Source organism: Primulina tabacum, chromosome 16 (assembly GCF_025594145.1).
Source record: "Primulina tabacum isolate GXHZ01 chromosome 16, ASM2559414v2, whole genome shotgun sequence".
In the NCBI taxonomy this organism is placed as follows: Eukaryota; Viridiplantae; Streptophyta; class Magnoliopsida; order Lamiales; family Gesneriaceae; genus Primulina; species Primulina tabacum.
Window position 1 is genome coordinate 28,253,910 of NC_134565.1, and position 24,291 is coordinate 28,278,200.

The following is a 24,291-nucleotide window of genomic DNA, read 5'->3' on the forward strand; positions in this document are numbered from 1 at the left end:
TATTTTTTCTCTCTCTCGGGAATAAGGGCAAAGTTTTTCAATTGTGAATCAATAACTTTGCCCTCTCCAATTACATATAAATTAACTTTGCCCTCCAATTACAGATAATGAACATGCAATTTTCTTGTCATTCTGTTTATCTTTGCAGTTGTAACAATTGGTTTGATTCATTTCAAAACAAGAACAAAATTTAGACTTGTTTAATTGCAAAATTTACAAACACGCTGTCATTATTTATTACCCCTATTCATCTGCACATATTCTCTACACTTTGTACTTTTGTTCAACATATGATCATCAATACTTGTCAAAATCATAAAACTCGATATTCTTGTATTTCTGGGAAATAATCTCAGCTTGAACTTTTCTAGCGGTATCACTTGCACAACCAACAAGAATGAGAACTGAGGTACCTGCGAATCCTCTAAATGCTGTAAGATGTGTGACTTGTTCAATTACAGCAGGACCACCAGCAAGAATTGCCAAAAACACAGACCCGAGTACTGATATCCGGCTCAGAACCTTAAAATCCACAAATACAGGCATAAGATTGAATTTTAGAACATTGTGTTGAGATGGTTAAAATGCAACCTTGATATGACTACAGTTTAGCATATTGAATTGCATCATGTTGTGTGTTCTGAATTGTAACAGAGATGCAAGAAATGAATGGCATCATGTTGTGTGTTCTGAATTGTAACAGAGATGCAAGAAATGAAAATTTACTCGGTATTTTTTATTCAGTCTTCAATGTGTCAATTACATGTATATATGCATGTTGAATAAACTAACCGCCGCAAATGTGTTGAGAGACAATTTACCGTTTTAATAAATGCAGCTGTACTTTTTCCAGGTCGTACGAGTGGGATCGAGGCACCTTGTCTTTTCAACTGTTCACTGACATCATCAGGATCCAATTGCAGAAACGTGTAGTAGTAGTTGAAAAATGCTATCAACACAATGTTTGTCGGCAAATATAGTGAACCTGGATGAATATATGCATATTATTTTCATGTCCCCAGCAATGATAAATTCCTTCAGTGCTTCAGTTGAGGCATTGCCATAGAGCTAGTTTTCAGCCATTTTTTGGAACAACAGTTTTCAAGAGAACCCCAAAAACAGTTTCTAACTGAACTTATATTTCTTTGGAAAATCGTATTCAATGGTTAGTACTGGCAACCAAGTAGATGACATAAACCCACCAAAGACACTAATGCCATTCACCTGGAATAACTCATGCAATGAGATGGAGGAAGTATGAAAAAATCCTAGTAATAAATCTCTGAGTAACAAGCATGAAAAAACCAAATTTCCATGGGAAGATTTAATAGCATACCTCCAGGAACTAAGCCTACAGCAGCCATTTTCAAAACATTCAGACCAGTAAAGCGTGCTAGAGTTCCCGGAAGAGCTAACGATGAAGTAGAGAAGATGATTGGCATTACTCCAGCACTATTCACCTGCCAATCAAGAACCGTTAATTCCAATAAGATTTATGGAATGAAGACTAGAAACTTCAAAGGCATTAAAAAACTTTCGAATAAGTAAATACCGTAAAATGAGTGCCTGCCAATGTACTAATAGCTAAAATGATAGTGTAAATCAGGATACTTAGTTTACTTAATCGAGACTTTATTTGATAAGATAACAACTATCTGTAAATTAGGTAGAATGAGATTTTCTATCCCTTTATCTTTGGGATGTAAATCGTTCCTTGTAACTGTACAAGGATGTACATACCCTTCAAAATGAATATATGATTATTGATTCCACTTTTCTACATGGTATAAGGGTTACAGGACTTCTAAACCTCGTCCTTCCATCTCGCAACATTGCTGCGATTAATAATTCTCGCAACCCTTCCTTATTTTTCCTCTCCTTCGGCGACCAAATTCCAGCACTATGTCGACGGAATCTTCCACCACCTCTGAAATCTCTACCGAAACAGTGGCTGAAAAATCCATTGGCTCCATCGCTTCTCTTTCAGACAGTGAATTTTCATCTGTGCAGATTACAACCCACAAGTTTAATGGGCCGAATTACCTCCAGTGGACTCAATCGATCAAGATTCGTAATCTGCGGTCGTGGGAAACTTGGCTATCTCAATGGTGAAATAGCTGCACCGAGTGTATCTGATCCTACGTACAAAACCTGGACAGCAGAAAACTCCATTGTTCTTGCCTGGCTCTTCAATTCAATGGAGCCCAATATCAGTAGGCAATATCTATGGTTTCAAACTGCAAAAGAAGTCTGGGACGCGACTCGTATGATGTAATACCATCTTGGAAATTCATCTCACTGTTTGAACTTCGAAGAAAACTGAAGGACATCAAGCAAGGGGAGAAATTTGTTACCTAGTACTTCTCTGACCTTCAGGAATCTGGCAAGAATTGGACCTGTTCTTTGAAGATTCGTCACCGTGTTCCAATTGTAGTGTCAAATCCCGGCAGTCACTAGAGAAAGAACGGGTCTTCGATTTTTTGGCTGGCCTCAACCGCAACCATGATGATGTTCGTGGCCGAGTGCCTTTGCTGATGTACTGATGCTCTCTGATGCTACCTCACACCAACAATCCACATCCGATGTCTCTGCCCTTGTGACCCGCAAGATATCAACCACTGCTCCACACACGTCCAAAAGGCCTTGGTGTGAGCATTGTAAGCATCCAGGTCATACAAAAGATAAGTGCTGGGAAATACATGGGAAGCCCACAAACTGGCAGCCCCGAAAAAAGGCAATGCACTAGTGTTTCAGGCTCAAGTCACCAAGTTGTCACTGTGTTCCAACTGCAGTGTCAAATCCCGGCAGTCCCTCGAGAAAGAACGGGTCTTCGATTTTTTGGCTGGCCTCAACAGCAGCCATGATTATGTTTGTGGCCGAGTGGTTGCCTGTGAACCATTTCCCTCACCTGGAGATGCCCTTGCTGATGTTAGGTGTAATGAAATGCGCAGAAAAGTGATGCTCTCTGATGCTAACTCATATCAACAATCCGCACCTGATGTCTCTGTCCTTGTGACCCAGAAGATATCAACTACTGCTCCACGAACGTCCAAACGGCCTTGGTGTGAGCATTGTAAGCGCCCAGGTCATACGAAAGATGAGTGTTGGGAAATACATGGGAAGCCCGAAAGAAAGGCGATGCACATGTGTTTCAGGCTCAAACCACCCAGGATGTTCCTGGAAATTCTGACACTTCAAAGCCACTCACAAAGGATCAAATTGAGGAGAATGAGCGGTACTGTCGCTTCCTCCATCAAATGTCCCTCAATCCCCCAACCAACCCTCCTGTCGGGTCATGCTCAATGGCCAAATCTGGTATGGTTTTTTCGGCCCTTTATTCCATAGTTGTCAAAGGCGAGCGCCTCTCGCCTTGAGGCGAGAGGCGCCACCAGGCACGGGTGTTGCGCCTGGAAACAAAGGCGAGCCCAGGCACGCGCCTGGGCTCGCCTTGGAAGGGCTCTCGGGCGCGCCTTAGGCGCGCCTGAGATTGCTTTTTTTTTTTTTAAAATTCTGTAACAGAGAAGTTGCATTTTCAAAATGCAACTTCTCTGTTTTTTTTTAATATTAACTTAAAGGTAAAAGGCCCAGCCCAATCCCAAACCCTAGCAGCCCAGGTAAGAAATTATATAAGCGACAAAGCTGTGAAGACTACCACAGAATACAGCCAACAACGTGACGAGTGACGGCAGCGTGAATAAGACAAGAGAAAGGCCAAGAACCATTTATTGAAGAAGCTCAGGTATCGGTTCTTGATATTGTCGATATCTTATTTCTATTTTTACTTTTTAAAAGCAGAAGTGCCGGTACCTCTTTTAGAATTCATATTAAAGAATGTAGCACATGTGCAAAGAAAGAGAACTGGGAGAAAGGCATGCAGAAATCAAAGCATATTTGATTGGACCGCCTTATTAAATTAAAATGAAATTTAAAACTACACATGTCTTGAATCCATGAAACCACAGCTAAAGGAACACGTAATCAATAATATCAATTGGACTGCCTTTAATATCTTTTAATATTTTTTAATCTTTAGTCAAACCAGGGATCCCACTACCTTTAAGAGTTTAATATCTTTTTTGTGGCATGATAAATCCAATAACTATGTGTATGTTCGAAAGTATCATAGCTCATCTTAAGAAAATAATTGGCAATGATGTTATTTTACAAATTGTCTCTCGAATTTTCCACTTTTTTATTTTTTTAAAAAATATATTGCTGCATGCAGCGCGGTGGTGGCTGCCAACCGCATCCCACCATGCTCCATGTTAGCTTTTTTCAAAAATAAATTTTTACCTTAAATAAAAAAGTAAATAAATATTAATTAATTGATCGTGAAACGGAAACCTTAAATATTTTGATCACGAGACTCGTAAATATTTAATTGTGAAATATTTGATTGTAAGATATCTGATATTTGAGAAGATGAATATTAGAACTTTGATGTGGATGAATGACCCACGAATAATTGAGAAATATCTTTTAACTACTTTCATTGCCATAAACTGAGATTGTGGTCATGTCTACCTCGGGTTTTTTTATAAATTATGTTATTGTATATATACCGAATTATTAATTAATATGTTGCAATACTTTTCTCCAGGTTAATGTCTGCCTTTGAAAATTTGGAGAATCGTAAAGATCCTGGCCTGGAATTATGGGAAATTAATCAATCCAAAAGACACTAATTCCGTGCAATGTGTTTTTTGTGACATAATTCTCAAGGGAGGAATTTTTCGTCTCAAGCAACATCTTGCTGGAGGTCATCGAAATGCCAAAGCATGTCCAAAATGCCCCGAGCATGTTAGAACTGAAATTCAAGTTTACATATCAAAAAAAAAGAAATCAAGCGGCAAATGGACATGAATCCTAGTTTTGATGAATTTGATGAGCAATTGAAAATTTTGGAAGATGATGATGTGGTTCCAATCCCTCGAAAAGGGAAACAACCAATATTTAGTTCAACAGCGAGTTCCGCCGCCATCCCCCCTGTTTTCTCAAGTCAAAAGACAAAGACTGTTGGTCCTCTTGATTATTTTTTTGTCAACAATATGGATCAGGTTGTTAGTCAAGGAAAGCAGAAGGAAGCAAAAGATTCAAAGAAATATGATGAGTCAGAAAAAAGTGAGAGACTCTGTGGTACAGTATTTTGTCAAATGGATGTACGATGCAGGTATTCCGTTCAATGCTGTAAAGTATGATAGTTTTAAGGAATTTTGTAGAGCTGCATCTTATTGTACTCATGATTGGAAGCCCCCAAGTTACCATGAAGTTAGGGTAACTTATTTAAATAAAGAAATACAAAGTACGAAAATCCTTTTGAAAGAGTACGAGGCAGACTATAAAAAATATGGATGTTCATTAATGGCTGACGGATGGACTGATGGAAAAAATAGAACTTTGATTAATTTTTTGGTGAATGGTCCAAGAGGGACAATATTTTTGGAATCTGTGGATGCATCCGGCTTTTCTCATACCGGTCTCAAGTTGTTTGACTTACTTGAAAAGTATGTGGAGCAAATTGGTCCAAAGAATGTTGTTCAACTGGTTACAGATAATGCCTCTGCAAATATTTCAGCAGGTATGAAATGTGAATTCAAGATATTACTTTGTAATAAGTATTAAATTTTTTACTTATAAGGAATAACATTAATCTTTAATATGCAGGGAAGTATTTGACGATAAGATTTCCACACATATTCTGGACTCCATGTGCTGCCCATTGTTTGGATTTAATGCTTGAAGATTTGTTCAAAATTCCTGTACTGAAGAAGGTTTATGAAAGGGGGATGATGGTGAATGGCTATATATATAATAGGCCACAAGTCTTGAACATGATGAGAGAATTCACAGGTCAAAGAGAAATGGTTAGGGCTGGGAAAACTCGTTTTGCCACTGCTTTTTTGACATTAAAAAGGTTTCAAAAACAGAAGGTGAATTTAAGAAAGATGTTCACTTCAGAAAAGTGGAACACGAGTCGATTTGCGAAGGAGGTAGAAGGTAAACGTGCAACAGAGATTATATTGATGCCTTCGTTTTGGAATCATGTTGTTTATGCCATTAAAGTTGGTGGCCCAATTATTAAAGTGCTTCGATTAGTTGATGGTGAAAAAAAACCTGCCATGGGGTATATATACGAGGCTATGGATCGAGCTAAGGAGGCTATTGCTTTGGCTTTCAACAACAATGAAGAGAAGTACCAAAAGATTTTTGAAATCATTGATAAAAGGTGGACGGATCAGCTTCATAAGCCTTTGCATGCAGCTGGTTACTTTTTGAACCCGGAATTCTTTTATACGAATCCTGAGATAGAAAAAGATGCTGAAGTTATGAAGGGGTTGTACGAGTGTGTTGAAAAGATGTGTGAAGATGTTGACGTTCAAGATAAAATCACATATCAACTCTCAAAATATAAAAATGCTGATGGGCTTTTTGGCGGTTCTATGGCTATTAGACATAGAAATAAATTATCACCAGGTAATTATTTCTTGTTTTTTATTTCAAGATCATGACATATTGTTGAAAACTTGAAGAATTTTAACTTTGAAATTTTGTTTATCTCATTTGACAGCTGAATGGTGGTTGGCTTATGGTTCTACGACCCCACAATTGCAAGATTTTGCTGTGAGAATTCTCAGCCTTACGTGCAGTGCTTCTGGTTGTGAGCGGAACTGGAGTATGTTTCAACATGTAAGTATTTAAATTTTAACATTGAATAGATACTCTTGAGTCTTGACATATTAATTGTAGTTATTATTTTGAACAATTCATGAATGATGAATGTATTTTAAAATTTTTGCAGCTTCATTCGAAAAGAAGAAACAGGTTGGCGCAGAAGCGTTTGAATGATCTAGTCTTCATTAAATATAACAGGGCATTGAAACGTCGATATGATTTGCGCGACAAAATTGATCCTATTTCATTGGATGATATCGATGATAGCAATGAATGGTTGATGGGAGGATTGGACAATGAAGAAAATAATCTAGTCTTTGGGGATGATGATTTGACATGGGGTGATGTAGGCCGAGCGGCTGGGGTTGGGGAGCCGATTTATGGTTTTAGATCTCGTGCTTCATCTTCTTCAAACGAGGTAAGGGCATTTACATCCAAAACAACCAGAAAAAGGCCAATTTCACATCTTTTGGATGAAGAGGAAGAAGAAATTGATGTTGATCAAGAAAGTGGTGAAGATCAAGAAGAATACAAGTCCGAAAGTTCTAGGGACTCTGATGATTCGATAGAAGAAGATGAACTTGATTTGGATGATTGAAGAATTTTAATCGTGTTACTTATTATTATGAGCTTATTAATTATTTATTGTTTTGTGTGACATTATGACTTAATTATTTCATATTTTAATATATTATTCTAAGATAAATATATTTTTTAAAATAATTAAAAACGTGCGCCTTGCTTCGGTAAGGCGCGCGCCTCGCCTTGCGCCTTGCGCCTCAGGCTCCAGAGCCCTTGTGCGCCTCGGTGCGCCTTGCGCCCTTGACAACTATGCTTTATTCAACTTGTATAGGCTCTTGGATTGTTGATTCTGGTGCTTCCAATCACATGACATCAAATTCCAGCTTATTTTGCACTTTTACTAATTATTCAAATCCTACTTTGTAAAACTTGCAAATGGGTCATTGACTCCAGTTGTGATTGGTAGCATTCGTCTATCTAAGAATATTATCCTCAACTCCGTCCTTGTTCCTTCCTTGACATGCAACCTAATTTTGTCAGTAGATTCACACTTGATAATAATTGTGTTGCTAAGATTGTGCCTCTATCGTGTCAATTTCAGGACCTACTATCAATTTCAGGACAGACTTCAGGGAGGATGATTGGCAATGTTAGGATTCATAATGGTCTTTACCATCTTCAGGGGGCTATGTCTAAGGTCGTACTACTCATGTGTCTAATATTGCGTCTACCTCCGGTTCTAGGTCTAGGGAAGTAATGTATTAGCATCATCGGTTTGGCTATTCCCGTTTTTTATATTTAAACCGATTGTTTCCTTCATCATTCAATAATAAACATCTTGGTACATTTGATTGTGATATTTGTCCCTTGGCTAAGCATACCCGCTCTAATTTTTACCCAAAACCCTACACACCCTCTGCAATGGGGTCCCTCTCCAGTCACTACCTCCCAAGTAAAAAAATGGTTTCTGACCTATATTGACGACCACACAGGGTTACTTGGGTTTACCTTCTTAACAACAAATCTGTTGATAAGTGTTGATAAGTGTTGATAAGAATATTAGGTTGATGAGGTTGTTAGGATAAATAAAAAGTTTGTTTTTATCTCGTTATTTAAATTAGATTGGTATCTTATCATTAGGTGTGAGCTATTCTATATATTCTGCAGAAACTTTGAGATTGTAATCAATTTTTTACCGATTAATTCAGCTTTTGAAGCTTTGAATAAATATTTTATTGAAGGCGTTTATGCCTCTTCGTTTTTCCGTTTTTTATTCCATCGGCCTTTATGGTATCAGAGCACAATTGAAGGCTTCTACCGATGGTTAAAACGGCATATTCCGGGAGCCATAACGCCTCCAGATCGGAAAATTCTTCCACGATCTCTGGACCAAACGCAATTCCTTCCCCTCATACCTTTGAATCTGCACCTCTTCAAATTACGAATCACAAACTAAACGGAAAAAGCTTTCTTCAATGGTCTCGTTCCGTTCAATTGGTGATTCGAGGCAAAGGGAGAATTGGGTATCTTGATGGGTCCATTTCACCACCTTCTGCCACGGATCCCACCTATCAAAATTGGGATACTCAAAATTCAATGGTGATGACGTGGCTTATCAATTCGATGGAAGAAAGTATCAGTGAAATATACCTCTTCCATCTCACTGCTAAGGATATTTGGGATGCTATGACTTTGGCGTACTCTGACCTTGAAGACTCCTCTCAAGTGTTTGAAATACGTAATCAGATTCGAAACTTGAAGCAAGGAAGATGGTGCTGTCACTCAATACTTCAACACACTCAAAAAATTGTGGCATGAAATGGAATATTCACTGTCTGTGACTGGAAAGATCCAGCCGATGGGATCTTGTATCGCGAGATGGTGGCAAAGGAACGAGTTTATGACTTTCTCGCTGGGCTGGATCGAAGTTTAGATGAGGTTCGTGGGCGTATTTTAGGGATGAAGCCGTTACCATCAATCGATGAGGTTTTTGCAGAGGTTCGTAGAGAGGAGAACCGGAAAAGGGTGATGCTTCACACATTACCTTTCACTGAAAATTCGGCCCTCGCCACACGCACTTCAGAAAATCGTATTGATCCTAATATGAAGAATGGCAAACCTTGGTGTGAACATTGTGAAAAACCGTATCATACTGTTGAAACTTGCTGGAAAATACACGGTAAACCGGCGAATTGGGTCCCAAACAAATTCAAAAACCGAGAAAAAAGGGGACTTCAAGCTTCAGCCAACTCGGATGTAGATGAAAACCAATCTGCAGCAGGCTTCTCGAAGACGCAAATGGAGCAACTCTGTAAATTCTTCTCTGATGCTACTGGATGTTCCAACTTGGCTAAGAAAGGTACCAAATTCACAGCCCTCACTGGCCTAACTACAAAAGGTGAGACTTGGATCATAGATTCTGGGGCGTCGGATCATATGTCTTCCAGTAAGAGTTTGTTTTTATCATATATTCCCAGTACAAGTCACCAAAAGGTTAAAATTGCCGATGGATCATATACTCCTTTGCATGGTGTAGGAACTATTTTACTCAACCATTCGATTGTTCTCAAGGATGTTTTGCATGTTCCTAATTTGTCCTGCAATTTGTTGTCCATCAGCAAACTTACAAAGGATTTGAATTGTACTGTTAATTTCACATCATCTACTTGTATTTTTCAGGACCTGACCTCGGGGAAGAGGATTGGCAGTGCTAATGCAAACTCAGGTCTCTACTATTTTCGGGATGAATCTATCGTGAGTCACCATGTTCAAACAGCAGTTGGGAATTCTCCTCTTTCTCGCAAACAATACATATTATTGTTGCATTCCAGATTAGGACATCCAAATTTCTTGTATTTAAGACGGTTATTTCCTTATTTATTTCGAAATAATGACTCATTTCAATGTGAAATTTGTCAATTGGCAAAACATACACGTGTTCCTTTTCCTCCTAATTTATATAAATCATCTAAACCGTTTGCTCTAATTCATAGTGATATTTGGGGACCTTCTCGAGTATCTACTACTTCCAATCGGCGATGGTTTATTACTTTTACTGATGATCATACTCGTGTCTGTTGGGTGTATCTTTTAAGGGAAAAATCGGAGGTTGAACAAACCTTTCGAAACTTTTATTCTATGATCAAAACGCAATTTGATGCTACTATTCATATATTGCGTACAGATAATGGAACTGAATTTTTCAACTCCGTGCTTAACAAATTTTTAAGTGAGAATGGTCTCATTCACCAAAGTTCTCGTGTTAATACACCTCAACAGAACGGAATTTCAGAAAGGAAAAATCGTCACTTATTGGAAGTAGCGCGTGCTCTCTTATTCACATCACATGTCCCTAAATATTTTTGGGGGGATGCCATTCTAACAGCATGTTATTTGATAAATAGAATGCCTTCCCGTGTCTTAGAGTTTCAATCTCCTCTTGATCGTCTTCATCAATCCTATCCAGAACATAGGCTGTCATCTTCCTTAGAACTTAGAGTATTTGGATGCACTGCCTTTGTACATATCCACGATCAAAATAGGAGTAAATTAGATCCTCGATCTCATAAATGCATATTTCTAGGATACTCTTCGACCCAAAAAGGTTATCGGTGTTATTCAGTTGATACAAAACGATATTTTATTTCTCGGGATGTTACCTTCTTCGAGACACAAGCATTCTTTCCAAAAACACAATCTACCACTTTCCATAATACAGAGAACACAAATTCAGAACCAGTCCTTCCCAATACTTTGGAGTATCATTGGAATCTTCCTACTCCAAATCTGTCAACGGCAGGGGGAGAATTACTACAGCCGTTTCCTTTACACTTCTCACGAAAGAAACATCCAGATACCGTGGTAGAACCAAAGATTCTTAGCAGCCAAGTCTCCAACTCGGAGGTTCGGTCGGTTGATACTTTAGATGATCCACAGCATGATGTCTCATGTCCAGATTTAGATGTCCCTGATACTTTAGATGATCCACAGCATGATGTCTCATGTCCAGATTTAGATGTCCCTATTGCATTACGAAAGGGAACCAGATCTTGCACACAATATCCAGTGGCTAAGTATGTGGCATATGAACATCTATCAGCTTCGGTTCAGGCATTAATCTCTAATCTGTCAAGTGCAAAGGTTCCATCCACAATCCAAGAGGCTTGGAACGATTTCAGATGGAAACAAGCTGTCCTCGAAGAAATGCGGGCACTGGAAATGAATGAAACTTGGGACATTGTTCAACAACCCAAGGACAAAATCCCTGTTGGTTGTAGGTGGGTCTTCACGATTAAATACAAGGCTAATGGCTCAGTTGAACGTTACAAAGCAAGATTGGTTGCGAAGGGATACACACAAACTTATGGTGTAGATTATCAAGAAACCTTTGCACCAGTTGCAAAAATCAATACAATACGAGTTCTATTATCCTTGGCAACAAATCTAGATTGGCCTCTATATCAACTGGATGTAAAGAATGCTTTTTTAAATGGGGATCTAGAAGAAGAGGTATACATGGATCTACCTCCTGGGTTTGATGAAGAAAGGAAGAGTGGTAAAGTTTGCAGGTTAAAAAAGTCACTCTATGGTCTGAAGCAATCTCCACGAGCCTGGTTTGATAAGTTCACCAAAGTGATTATAAAACTTGAATTTCTACAGGCTCATACTGATCATACCCTATTTTACAGACACAAAGATGGAAAAATAACGATTCTTATTGTTTATGTGGATGACATTGTTCTTACCGGAGATGATCTACATGAAATGGAAAGGCTGAAACTGAAACTTGCAGCTGAGTTTGAAATGAAAGATTTGGGAAAATTGAGGTACTTCCTTGGCATGGAAGTGGCAAGAAACAAATCTGGAATCTCGGTATCTCAACGGAAATATGTGATTGATCTTTTGAATGAGACAGGAATGCTAGGATGTAAACCAGCTGACACACCTATGGATCCAAATCAGAAATTGAGAGAAAATGGTTCCCCTGTGGAGAAAGGAAGATATCAACGCCTAGTAGGGAAACTAATTTATCTTGCTCATACTAGACCAGACATAGCTTTTTCAGTGAGTTGTGTAAGCCAGTTTATGCATGCCCCGTCTGAAGAACACATGCCAGCCGTCTATCGAATCTTAAGGTACCTTAAGGGGACTCTGGGAAAAGGACTTCTCTTCAAGAAAACAGAAGCAAGAAATGTTGAAATATTCACTGATGCAGATTGGGCCGGATCAGTGGGTGATAGAAGATCCACATCAGGGTATTGTTCCTTTGTCTGGGGAAATTTGGTAACTTGGAAGAGTAAAAAACAATCAGTAGTAGCAAGGAGCAGCGCAGAAGCCGAGTTAAGATCAGTGGCTCATGGTATATGTGAAGCTTTATGGTTGAAAATGTTACTTGAGGAACTGAAAATGAATGCAAGTATGCCATTAAAACTATTTTGCGACAACAAGGCTGCGATAAGCATATGTCACAACCCAGTGCTCCATGATCGAACTAAACACGTTGAAGTTGATCGACACTTTATTAAAGAGAAGATAGATGAAGGAACTATCAGCATAGCGTATACCCCAACTTCGGAACAAACTGCCGATATCCTAACAAAAGGCCTTTTTAGGCCATTGTTCGAAAAAATGGTTGACAAGCTAGGAATGTACAACTTGTACATTCCAGCTTGAGGGGGAGTGTTGATAAGTGTATTAGGTTGATAAGGTTGTTAGGATAAATAAAAAGTTTGTTTTTATCTTGTTATTTAAATTAGATTGGTATCTTATTATTAGGTGTGAGCTATTTTATATATTCTGCAGAAACTTTGAGATTGTAATCAATTTTTTACCGATTAATTCAGCTTTTGAAGCTTTGAATAAATATTTTATTGAAGGCGTTTATGCCTCTTCGTTTTTCCGTTTTTTATTCCATCGGCCTTTAAAATCTGACACAAGTACAACCTTCAAAATTTTCCACAAGATCATCCAAACATATTTTCATGAAAAAATCCAAACTCCACACATATAATGGTAAAGCACACTTCAATACCATTCTGAGTGACAACTTTTTGGAATGTGCCGACACCCCACAACAAAATGGGGTGTCTGGAAGAAAAAATTGTCATTTGTTGGAAGTTGTTAAGAGTCATAACATTCACAGTGAATGTTTCCAAGTATCTCGGGGGGATGATATCCTTACCGCTGCTTACCATATCAATCGCTTACCAAGTCGACCTCTAAATTTTGCAACACCTTTATCCCTCCACATTTGCAAATATCCTCACCTTTCTCATAAACTTCCCATCAAGACCTTTGGTTGTACCACATTTGTCCACATTCATAACCACAACCGAAGCAAACTAGATCCTTGAGCAATCAAAATCTTTATCGGTTACTCTTCTACTCAGAAGGGTTATCGGTGCTACTGCCCTCAAACCAGAAAAATACACGTCTCTAGGGATGTCACTTCCTTGAAGACAAACCTTACTTCTCCACCCTATCTAAAAGTTTGTCTCTTACTCGAAGTTATCATCATCACATGCTTTCACATTGAATTTGTCTAGTATAAAAATTCCCAGGGCTGTTCAAGACGCTCTTATTGTCCCTGAATGGAAAACAACGATCCTTGAATAAATGCGTGCGCCAAGACAAGATAAAACCTGGAGTTTGGTGAGTTACCACAAGAAAAAAACACGGTGGGATGCAAATGGATATTTATTGTGAAATATAGGGCTACAGAGGGGAGATGCTGATGAGCTGGAAAGAATTTTCGAGGAGGAAGAGATTAAAAAGGCAGTGTTTGATTGCGATGGTTCAAAAGCTCCGGGACCGGATGGATTCACAATGGCTTTATTTCAAAAAAACTGGGATACAGTGAGGATGGATTTATTAAAGGTGTTTGCTGAATTTTTTGAAGATGGGATTGACAATGGAATTACAAATGAAACTTACATTTGTCTTATCCCAAAGAAAAAAGATGCGCGACATATTAAAGACTTCAGGCCAATCAGTTTGATTACGAGTCTCTATAAAATCATGGCTAAGGTCTTGATAAGTAGATTGAAGAGAGTCGCGCGTAACACCATTGCGGAGAACCAGTGTGCTTTTATTAAAGGAAGACAAATACTTGATTGTTGCCTTATTGCGAATGAAGTTGTGGAAGAATATCGACGAAAGAAAAAAAAGGATGGGTGCTCAAAATTGATTTGGAAAAGGCGTTTGACAACGTAGACTGGCGATTTTTAGATTTCGTGTTGGAAAAAAAGGGATTCGGTGAGAGATGGAGAAGGTGGATCAGGGGATGTGTTTCTAATGTGTCTTTCTCAATCTTTATTAATGGAAAACCGCAAGGAAAGTTAAAAGGGGAGAGAGGTCTCAGACAGGGGGATCTATTATCACCGTTCTTATTCAACTTAGTCGTCGATGGGTTGGGGAGAATGGTGGACAAGGCAAGGGCAGATCATGAGGTCAGGGGACTCGAAGTAGGGAAAGAAAAAATTGAAATGACGCATTTACAGTTTGCGGATGATATTCTGTTTTTCACGAAATCAAAAAATGATGTGTTGGCAATACTGAACATTATAAAATTGTTTGGCAACAACTCTGGGTTGAAAATAAATTTGGGCAAAAGTGTTGTGCTTGGATTGAATTGCTCGGAAGAGGAAGTAGATGATTTGGCAGAAAGTGTTGGGTGCAAAAAAGATAGTTGGCCTATTAAATATCTCTCGAAAATGTCAAAGAAATTAGCAAGTTGGAAAGAATCATTTCTATCGAGAGAAGGCCGTATCACTTTGATAAAGGCCGTGCTTTGTGCGATGCCATCCTATTTCATGTCCCTTTTCAATGTGCCAATAAAGGTTGCCGGTAAAATGGAAAAAAAATGAGAGATTTTTTGTGGGATGGTGGTGACGGGGAAAACCATTGCCTTGTCGTAGGATGGAAACAAGTTTGTAAACCAAAGGAAAAAGGAGGGTTGGGATTGGGGAATGTTTGTCTCAGGAATAAGGCTCTTCTTGGCAAATGGTGGTGGAGACGTTCAGTGGAAAGGGGGTCGTTGTGGAAAAAAATTATTCAAATTTATATGGGATACAGGAAAACAAGTGGGACTTGGGGTTGGCGGAGAAGGCGACATTTAGAAGTCCTTGGAAGTGTATTTCTCGGTCTTACCAGGCTTTTCATCAACTTATCAGGGGGGTGCCAAAACAGGGGAATATCATTCGTTTTTGGGAGGATGTCTGGGAGGGAGATAACTTGTTTAAAATAAGATTTCCATCTTTGTTTCGTATTTGTACTTCTACCAATAAACCGATTCGTCATTTCATTGATGTTGTCAATAGTGGGGGTAGTCTTTCTTCCATTTGGGATGTCAGATTTAGAAGAGATCTTAGCGAGGATGAGTTTCTTGAGTTCACTAACTTGTTTCGAGTCTTAGAGAGTGTCAGATTAGAGATGGGTACTGAGGATGTTAGAGTTTGGAGGGGGGACCCTTCAGGTTTGTTCTCTGTTAGTTCTTTTTATTGCTCTTTCTTCCCTATTTCCAACTTTCCATTATTCGATTTCTTTAATACCATTTCGAAAGTACATGTCCCACAAAAGATTAAGATTTTCTCGTGGATCGTGGCCTTGGGGAAGTTGCCTACGTGTGATTCAGTGCAAAGAAGGTGGAAGAATTGTGTTTTAAGACCGCAGTGGTGTTGCTTGTGTCGAGAGCACGAGGAGAATCAAGATCATATACTTCTACACTGCTCCTTCACCACAAGAATTTGGATTAAAGTTTGCAACGAGCTGGGAATACAATGGGTTATGCCGAAGCATGCTAAAGATCTCTTTCATTTGAATTCAGGGTGCACATTCAACAAAAAATACAGCGAATTCTGGTACATGATCATTCACGGCATATATTGGTCCATTAGGTTGGAGAGAAATCGCAGAATTTTTGAAGACGAATCGGACTCTGTGGACCAAGTATGGGAAAACATCAAATTTAGAGTCGCATCTTGGACAACTACCTTGCAAAAGTTCAACCATTTATGCATTTCAGATTTAGTGAGGGACTTGAAATTTATTTGGTCATGAAAATGTGTCTCCTTGTAATTCTGGTGTATTTTCAAGTTAATGTTGCTGTAATGTTGTCGTGCAATGCTCATCCACGCACAAATTGTACTATCCAAGTATTATAATAAAATTAGTTTTCTATCAAAAAAAAAAATTGAAAGATACAAGGCTCGCGTTGTAGCCATGGGATTCACTCAAACCTATGACATTGACTACACTGAAACCTCTGACCATGTTGCCAAACTCAAAGACTGTTTGAATTCTCCTATCTTTAGCCGTAAATCTTGATTGACCATTACATCAACTTTAGATAAAGAACATATTTCTAAATGGTGAACCAGATGAGGAAGTCTATATGAGTCAACCTCCGCGATTTGAAGAACAACTGGGAACTCGAACATTATGCAGGCTTCAACGTTTCTTTATGGGTTGAAACAATCCCCACGCGCTTGGTTTGGTAGATTCTACAAGGTAACTAAGAAATTTGGATATGCTCAGGGACAAGCAGATCATACACTCTTCATCAAACACTCTAAGAACAAAAAAATTATAATTCTCATAGCGTATATTGATGACATTATTGTTACTGTTGATGACAACAAAGAAATGGAAAATGTAAGACTGATGATGACAAGAGAATTTAAAGTTAAGATCTTGGAACACTCAAATATTTTCTAGGGATGAAAATTGCTAGAAGTAAAGAAGGTATCTTTGTTTCTCAACGAAATTACACACTGGATCTCTTAGAAGAAACAGAAAAGTTGAAATGCAAAGCTAGCAATACACCTGTCGAGCTAGGAAACAAAGGGAAGATGTTTGAGGGAAAACCGTGGACAAAGAACGATATCACCGACTTGTGGGAAAACTCGTTAATCTCTCACACACTCACCCACATATTACCTTAGTCAGTCTAGTCAGTCAATACATGCACTCACCATGTCAAGGCCACCTCGATGTTGTGTATAAGATTCTGAAATACATGAAAAAAAAATCCAGAAAAAGGCTTACTCTTTGCCAAACATGATGAACGACAAGTAATCCATTCACAGATGTTGATTGTGCTAGATCTATATCTGATAGGAAGTCTGCCTCCGGATATTGTACAATTGTGTGGGGAAATTTGGTTACTAGGCGCAGCAAAAAACTTCTTGGGTTCGCTAGAAGTATTGCTGAGGTAGAATATAGGGCAATGGCCAATAGAGTTTGTGAACTTGTTGGATAAAAGGACTTACGAGGCAACTGAAAATTGAGTTTGAAGACACTATGAAATTGTTTTGCGACAACAAATCAACTATCAGCATTGTTTATAACCTTGTTCACCGTGATAAGACCAAACATGTTGAAGTTTCATCAAAGAAAAGAATATGCTTCTACCTCTAATCAATTGGCCAACTCACTCACCAAAGTACTATCAGAACAAACTCATGAATTCCTTGCTGACAAGCTTGGTCTCATCAACATCTAAAGCCAAGCTTGAGGAGGAGTGTAGATTAGGATACTTAGTTTACTTAATCAAGACTTTATTTTATAAGATAAAGTGATTTGATGAGATTTACCATATATTTGTAAATTAGGTAGGATGAGATTTTCTATACTATTATCCGTGGGATGTGATTTGTTCCTTGTAACTATAAAATGATGTACATACTCTTTGAAATAAACATATGATTACTAATTTCACTTTTCTACAGATAATAGTGCAATCCAAGTCAACAAATACAATTGACAAAAACATAAACCAAAAACTTAGACGAAACAGGTTACATACCTTAAAGGGTAAATAAGCAGATTTTTGAATCCCACCAGCTCCACTAGTGTATCTTGAGGCATAATTGATTGGAATTTTCCTCTCTGCTTCCTGAAAGTTGTGGTAAAAAATTAATCAACAATGCTTTTGATATTAGGGATGCCAATGAGTTGGATTCAGGTAGTATCTCATTTCCTCCATTCTTATTTTCATTTATTATATTCAACTCCATTCTCATTCTCATAGCCATCAGGAATTCAATTTTCATCATCATCCTCATACCTGTCACCATACCCGTCGAAAATCGGATATCCATACTCTACCCAAATATCATATTATCACCTACAATTGCATTTTTAAAAATTTGAATTATTTTAATTAATTTATACATATTTACCTAATTCTTAAGAGAAATAAGAAAAAAAATTAAAAATAAAATTAGCAAAACATCACATAAGAAATAACAAAATATTAGAAATAGTTTATCCTACAAAAATAACATAAGCTATACACAAACAATTTTCTTCATTACACACAACTACCATCATCAAACAAAAACATATTAGAATTAACCTTTCTTAATATATATATATATATATATATATATATAAATAAAAAAATACATATATATCTTTTCCACTTTATAAAGAATATGGACACCATAAAAACCTCTTGGTATGTTTATGACCAAATCAAAAAAATTGCCTTTCTTTCTAAATTAAAACATCTACGGAAAAATAAGAGAGAAGAAGTATAACTACCTTCCACATTTTAAATCTGTTAAATCCACACACTAAAGAATAACCACCTTCCACATTTTATTATATTTATTTTATAATATTATGCATATTAATTTATCTCATAGACTAATAAAAGTATAGCATTTTATTGATATTTATAATATTTGGTAGATATCATATATTATAATTTATTGGGCATTTGAGTCGGGTATGGATATGGATAGGATGCTACTAGACCTCCCACCATCCCCGAACCCGAAAATCCTCATAGCAGATTACCCAATTATTTAATATGATCCAAAAAACCCCTCCATACCATCCTCTATTCGGGTCGGGTATCGAATTCTCCAACGACTTCAAAGGAACTTGTCATCCTTATTTGGCATCACATAGTGGAATTAAAAACGTCTTTAGTGCAAGATGTGAAGCTCACCTGAACGTATACAATTCCAAGAACTAGTAGCAAAAAGCACACAACGATGCCCACAAGTCCGGCATAGTTACCATCTCGAAATGCCTGAGCGACTGTCCTCCCAAAAGATGCCGGCAGGTAGGAGATGATATTTGTGAAGATTAAAAGAGACGTTCCATTTCCAAGTTTTAAGTCGGTGATCCTTTCCCCAATGTATGTCGTGAAAACTGATCCAAGAGTAAGCATGATAACAGATGAGAGAACCCACTGGGTACTGAAGTCATTTACGTAGGGACGAAAAAATAATACTTGGCCAATTGCCTGCCAAAACATATTCTTTTGTCAATATCATCAATTTAGAAATCCAGTCTCATAATATGATCCTCAAAAGAATACAAAAATTATACGGTTGATAAGGATCAATCATTCAATCATGAAGCATGGATTAGATGCTTTCATTTTTTATGTTCCCTTAAGATCAGCCCTCGTGAATCTAAAACAGATAAAAATTCCAAAGGATATGCTGTTTGACCAGCACAAATATACAATGGGAGCAAATGAAATTGGGCATTTTATGATCATGCAAAAGAGTGTTGGAAGCAGTCAATTTCGGGGAGGAAGGAGAATTCATATTTGTTCACGTATAATATACAAAAATATTTATGCTCATAGGAAACTTTCAAAGCAAAAAGCCTCTGTCACTCAGCTCTCATTCTGCCACTATGCATGTATATACGTATGAATGTATTATATAGCGCTATGAATCTGACATCATGTACCTGCACTATGGCAAATCCAACCGATGCATAGCGAGTATACTGCAGCACTTTCTTTCTTCCAGCTTCACCTTCTCTCTTCTGGAGTTCTTGCAACTTGGGGTAGATTTGTGTGAGAAGCTGAAAAACAATCTGTGCATTGATAAAGGGTATGATACCAAGCGAGCCTATTCCAAGACGGCCAATACCTCCCCCAGAAAACGAGTCTAGCGTGCCTAACAAGCTATTTTGGTCAAGATTGCCAATAAATGCATCCCTATTTACCCCACCAAGGGGTATGTATATCCCGAGTCTTGAAAGAGCCAAAAATCCTAAAAGTTTTAAAAATTTTCCAGGGAGTGGACCTTTGAAGAAATCCCCAAAATCAATGCTAGTGTCTTCAATTGCAGCTGGAAAATGCAAAAAATATTTTACCAAGGATCGAGAGAGGTAGATTAGAAGATGATTTGTTTTTGTAGAAAAACGCTAATATGAGTTAAAAAAATTGCTGATAAGAAACCTGCCGCTCCTCTAGCAGATGAAGAATTCTCTTTCCTGGTGCCTGAGGCACTCTCAAGTGTTTGAGAAAACATTTCTAGAGCACTTTCCCAAGCAGTTTTTAAATCCAAGAATCCATCAGAATTAATCCCAAGAGGATCAAATACACAACTCTCGCAGCTGGGAAAATTAAATCCGGAAAATGAATATGTCAATATATAACAAAGTTCAATGAATCTGAAGCAATCAACGTATAACTTTCCAAAAGGGAAGAGATAAAACAAAGGATGAGAAGAGCCACTCCTATTCTTAGTAATTCATTTACAGTTCAGTAGCAAGGAAAACCACCGAGCAATGAGAATGCTACTTTTTTTTTGTTAACTGAACCCCAAAAACACACATAGTTAATGTCACACATCTCATGTCACCAGGTCATTAGAATGAACCCACAATAGTGTATACGAGTGATCTTCGCACGTGGTTCCCACATGCTTGCCGAATTATTAATTAATGTTAGATTTACTAAGTAGACTACACTTAAACATCTATCAAGTATGTTGAGAACAGTTTGATCACTGATGATGCAAATAACATTTGACGATTAAACCATAAAGAAATATTTGTTAACTAATATACATCTCAGATAGAAAGCAAAGGTGGAATAGAAAATTCCAATACCGATAAATGTCTGTCGGAGATGGTCAGAGAGAATTACTTGTCACTACTTCTTCCAAGAATTATGTTAGTTTCTTCGAAATGCTTATAATTTTGAGTGGATTTCTCTCACAAATTCTTCTACTTTTTCATGGTTTCCAATACAATGTAGGGACAGCGGATAAATTTGACTTTAGAAATCTACATAAAGCGATTGCAGTCAGTGGCCTTTTGAAGGGAAAAGGTAAGGGACATGCGGTAAAAGAAACTACTCCAAAGTCGAAATGTTCAAAGGAGGGTATAATAGGAATATTTAGAAAAATCACCATGACACCATTTTCAATTATTAAGATGTCCTCACACTTAATAAAATGGTAATACATAGTACTAAATAACATATTACTAAAACGTGATCGGTAGAAAAATTCATTTTGGTTCTCAAGTGTTTGCAAGAAAATCAAATTCATCGCTATATCTTAAATTGCTTCAGCTCCATCCCCGTACTATTGGCAGTTGATTCAATTTATCCATTTGATACAAAATCGAGCCAAATATCTGATCTTTGGGTATTTTTCCTAATTGCACATAATCAAACTGTTTTATCCACTTCAAATTATAATCAGTCTCTAACTTTGCAAGTAGCTGAGATTAAGTATGGTGCAATTGAATATGTAGTTGTTTTCTAGTTAATCATGCACATGACAAATGGATGTCCTAAAATTGAATATCAAATTTGTGCATTTGCCAATCATATTCACTTGAAATTGAAATATCAATTTAAGTGGTGGAATAATTTAAACCATTTTACTTTCACTACTTTGTATAAATTCTTACCAAATGCAGTAGACAAACCAAACTTTAAACTCGAGCAAAACTGAATAATGAATATAACTCAAAGTTGAAAAAAGAATTTCATTAGAATAACATTCAAGCAAAATACTAGAAGAAAATACATCTTTTGCCAAAAATTGTATCATATGGATGAAATGCAAGCAATCATAAAAAACTTTGGGATGGAACTGAAGTAATCTTAAAACTCGTGGATGAAATTTGATTTCTAGGTGAAAAGTCATGGACCAAATTAAATGTCAACCATGTGGTCAAACATTTACATCATTTAGGTAAATCAACCATATGTTCACAACTTGTTAGATCATTAAAAATCAAACGGAGTTACAGGGAATCTTATTACATATCTGCTATTTTATCAGATAAATGAAGACAAAACTCTCATAAGATAAATGAAGACAAAACTCTCCATGAATACCATAGAGAATCCTGGAGTTCCAGAGTAATTAGAGGCAGCAAGCGCATATTTATGGATGAAGGATTGATAACTTTGAACCCAAAAAAGAAAGAAACGATATTGAGGCACTGATTTCTTGTGAAAAGTGAGGTAGGCTTCATTGGAAAACAACAAAAAAAACATGTATAAAGGCAAACAATGTGCGCACAAACCTATAGAAACCATGGTGATCAGAAAATTTTTAACAAAAAGTAAATCATTCAAACACCAATTTGACAAAAATCACTACATCATTTTCACAAAATTATTTCAACATATTTCATAATTAATAAATATCAACATGGCTCCAATAACTAAAACAAATGAAAAGTATTCTGCTTTCTCGTCTGCAAAAGAAGCCTAGGAGGCTCCTTTTCACTGAGCTATCCTTTGGCTTTCAAATTCAATCCAGCTATTATATGAAACCTCAATGTGACAACAAGGTTGGAATTAGTTTATAGTAATCAATTGTATAAGCAAATGTTACAATACAACTTTGCAAAAGGTTGATCCTACCACAGCTTTCAAGGATATCTTCCAGGATACCAGCCAAGATATGATATGTGAATCCAGAGATACGCCTTAAGCTCCAAAAATCATAGTCATTCCCGGAAATAATCATTTTTTTGTTATTGTGAGAAACTTAATGCATGACAGCAGAGGCAGATTATTACGTGCTACTTGCTCAGTTATTTCATATGCTAAAGCTCTCCATTATTCACAAAGTCAACACAACAAGCAAAAAGGATTCAAAATTCCTCAACATCTCATGTATTTAATTTGCATGGTGTGTTCATTCGTAGGAAATGAAGATTAAAAATATTGAATATTAACCACATTCGAAACTAATGACAGTATAGTCAGGGAAGGGGAAGAGCTGAATGGAAAAAAGTAAAATTTTATATCTAATTTTTCTAAAATCTAAGTTTCGCACCAACATCAAGTCCAGCCATACATACCATTTAAAAATCTAAAGGTACAAACATAAAGTAAGTAACGAATGCACGAGATGCTTTATCGTTTATGAATGTGATGGTAAATGATAACGTTCTCCGAAATGAAAGCTTCAAGTTATTATGAATTCTGTGAAAATATTACATTATACCAAAGCAACAGCCAAAGTTCACCATTAAGTAAAAAAACAAGAACCCTGAAAGCAAGAACTAAAATATTACATTATGCTAAAGTTCACCACGAAAAATTGAATCTTTTAGAGTCTTCAAGAAAACACACAAGGCATTATCAGGACCAAAACCAATTTTCAAAAACATATCTAAATTAATATTTCGGTACCCTTGATTGAGGATGCTACTTGAAGGGTCGCTACTGCTGCTGTTCTTTGTGTGGATAGCGAGTGTTGCTCTGCAGATAGAACTATTACGGCTGTTGCATAAATATTTCCGAGGCTTAACGCAAAAGGAACGATTTTGCGAATTGGGAAGGCGAGGGAGTGAATTCGTGAAGCAAGAATAAGACGAATATAAAGAAATTTGTCCTACTGAAGTCAACATTATCCTCTCTACAAAAATTATCGTACCCAAGAAGCACTGAACTTTTTTGCTCCGTCTATCGGATTTAAGACACCGGGCACCCTCGATTTCTGTATAATCATTAGCACTTTGCACCCATAATTTAAGTGAAGTTTGCAGATTGATTCAAAACCCAATTTTTGTCAAGTTATCTTGAGATTGCCAAGCTACGAAATATAAAAATCTGACGGGATATGCTATTCAAGTGCGAGAGAGAGAGGGAGAATCATAGCACAAAATAGAAGACCTAGTCACGAATCTTTATCTCTGACACGGATCAATTCTATTGATATTCAGAATAAAAAATAATATTTTTAATATAAAAAGTAATATTTTTTCATGGATGATCCAAATAAGAGATGTGTCTACGCAAAATACGACCCGTAAGACCGTCTCACACAAGTTTTTGTCAAAATATAATATATAAATTTATTGAAAAAA

At 37.2% G+C, this 24,291-nt stretch overlaps 2 protein-coding genes across 2 annotated transcripts; one reads left to right on the plus strand and one right to left on the minus strand.

The window, feature by feature from the left end:
- Positions 1-77: 77 nt before the first annotated feature.
- Positions 78-24,034, minus strand: LOC142529623 (preprotein translocase subunit SECY, chloroplastic). The gene is made up of 8 exons (XM_075635195.1): positions 23,615-24,034; positions 20,405-20,562; positions 19,909-20,294; positions 19,151-19,450; positions 17,999-18,088; positions 1,337-1,460; positions 822-985; positions 78-522 (listed from the first exon to the last, which is right to left on the minus strand). The coding sequence occupies exons 1-8, from the start codon at positions 23,830-23,832 to the stop codon at positions 298-300; spliced, it is 1,665 nt and encodes a 554-aa protein (XP_075491310.1). The 5' UTR covers positions 23,833-24,034; the 3' UTR covers positions 78-297.
- LOC142529622 (uncharacterized) lies at positions 4,653-13,258 on the plus strand. The gene is made up of 5 exons (XM_075635194.1): positions 4,653-5,578; positions 5,665-6,474; positions 6,569-6,687; positions 6,800-8,228; positions 13,132-13,258. The coding sequence occupies exons 1-4, from the start codon at positions 4,909-4,911 to the stop codon at positions 7,268-7,270; spliced, it is 2,070 nt and encodes a 689-aa protein (XP_075491309.1). The 5' UTR covers positions 4,653-4,908; the 3' UTR covers positions 7,271-8,228; positions 13,132-13,258.
- Positions 24,035-24,291: the final 257 nt, after the last annotated feature.

Excerpts from the sequence above, each read along its gene's own strand:
- LOC142529622 (XM_075635194.1), top strand. The coding sequence starts at position 4,909 with ATGATGATGTGGTTCCAATCCCTCGAAAAGGGAAACAACCAATATTTA. Across the intron at positions 5,579-5,664 it reads CTCTGCAAATATTTCAGCAG|GGAAGTATTTGACGATAAGA; the intron begins GTATGAAATGTG and ends TTTAATATGCAG. Across the intron at positions 6,475-6,568 it reads TAGAAATAAATTATCACCAG|CTGAATGGTGGTTGGCTTAT; the intron begins GTAATTATTTCT and ends CTCATTTGACAG.
- LOC142529623 (XM_075635195.1), bottom strand. The coding sequence starts at position 23,832 with ATGTTGACTTCAGTAGGACAAATTTCTTTATATTCGTCTTATTCTTGC. Across the intron at positions 20,563-23,614 it reads AGTAGCATCCTCAATCAAGG|CTGCGAGAGTTGTGTATTTG; the intron begins GTACCGAAATAT and ends TAATTTTCCCAG. Across the intron at positions 19,451-19,908 it reads TTGGATTTGCCATAGTGCAG|GCAATTGGCCAAGTATTATT; the intron begins GTACATGATGTC and ends ATGTTTTGGCAG.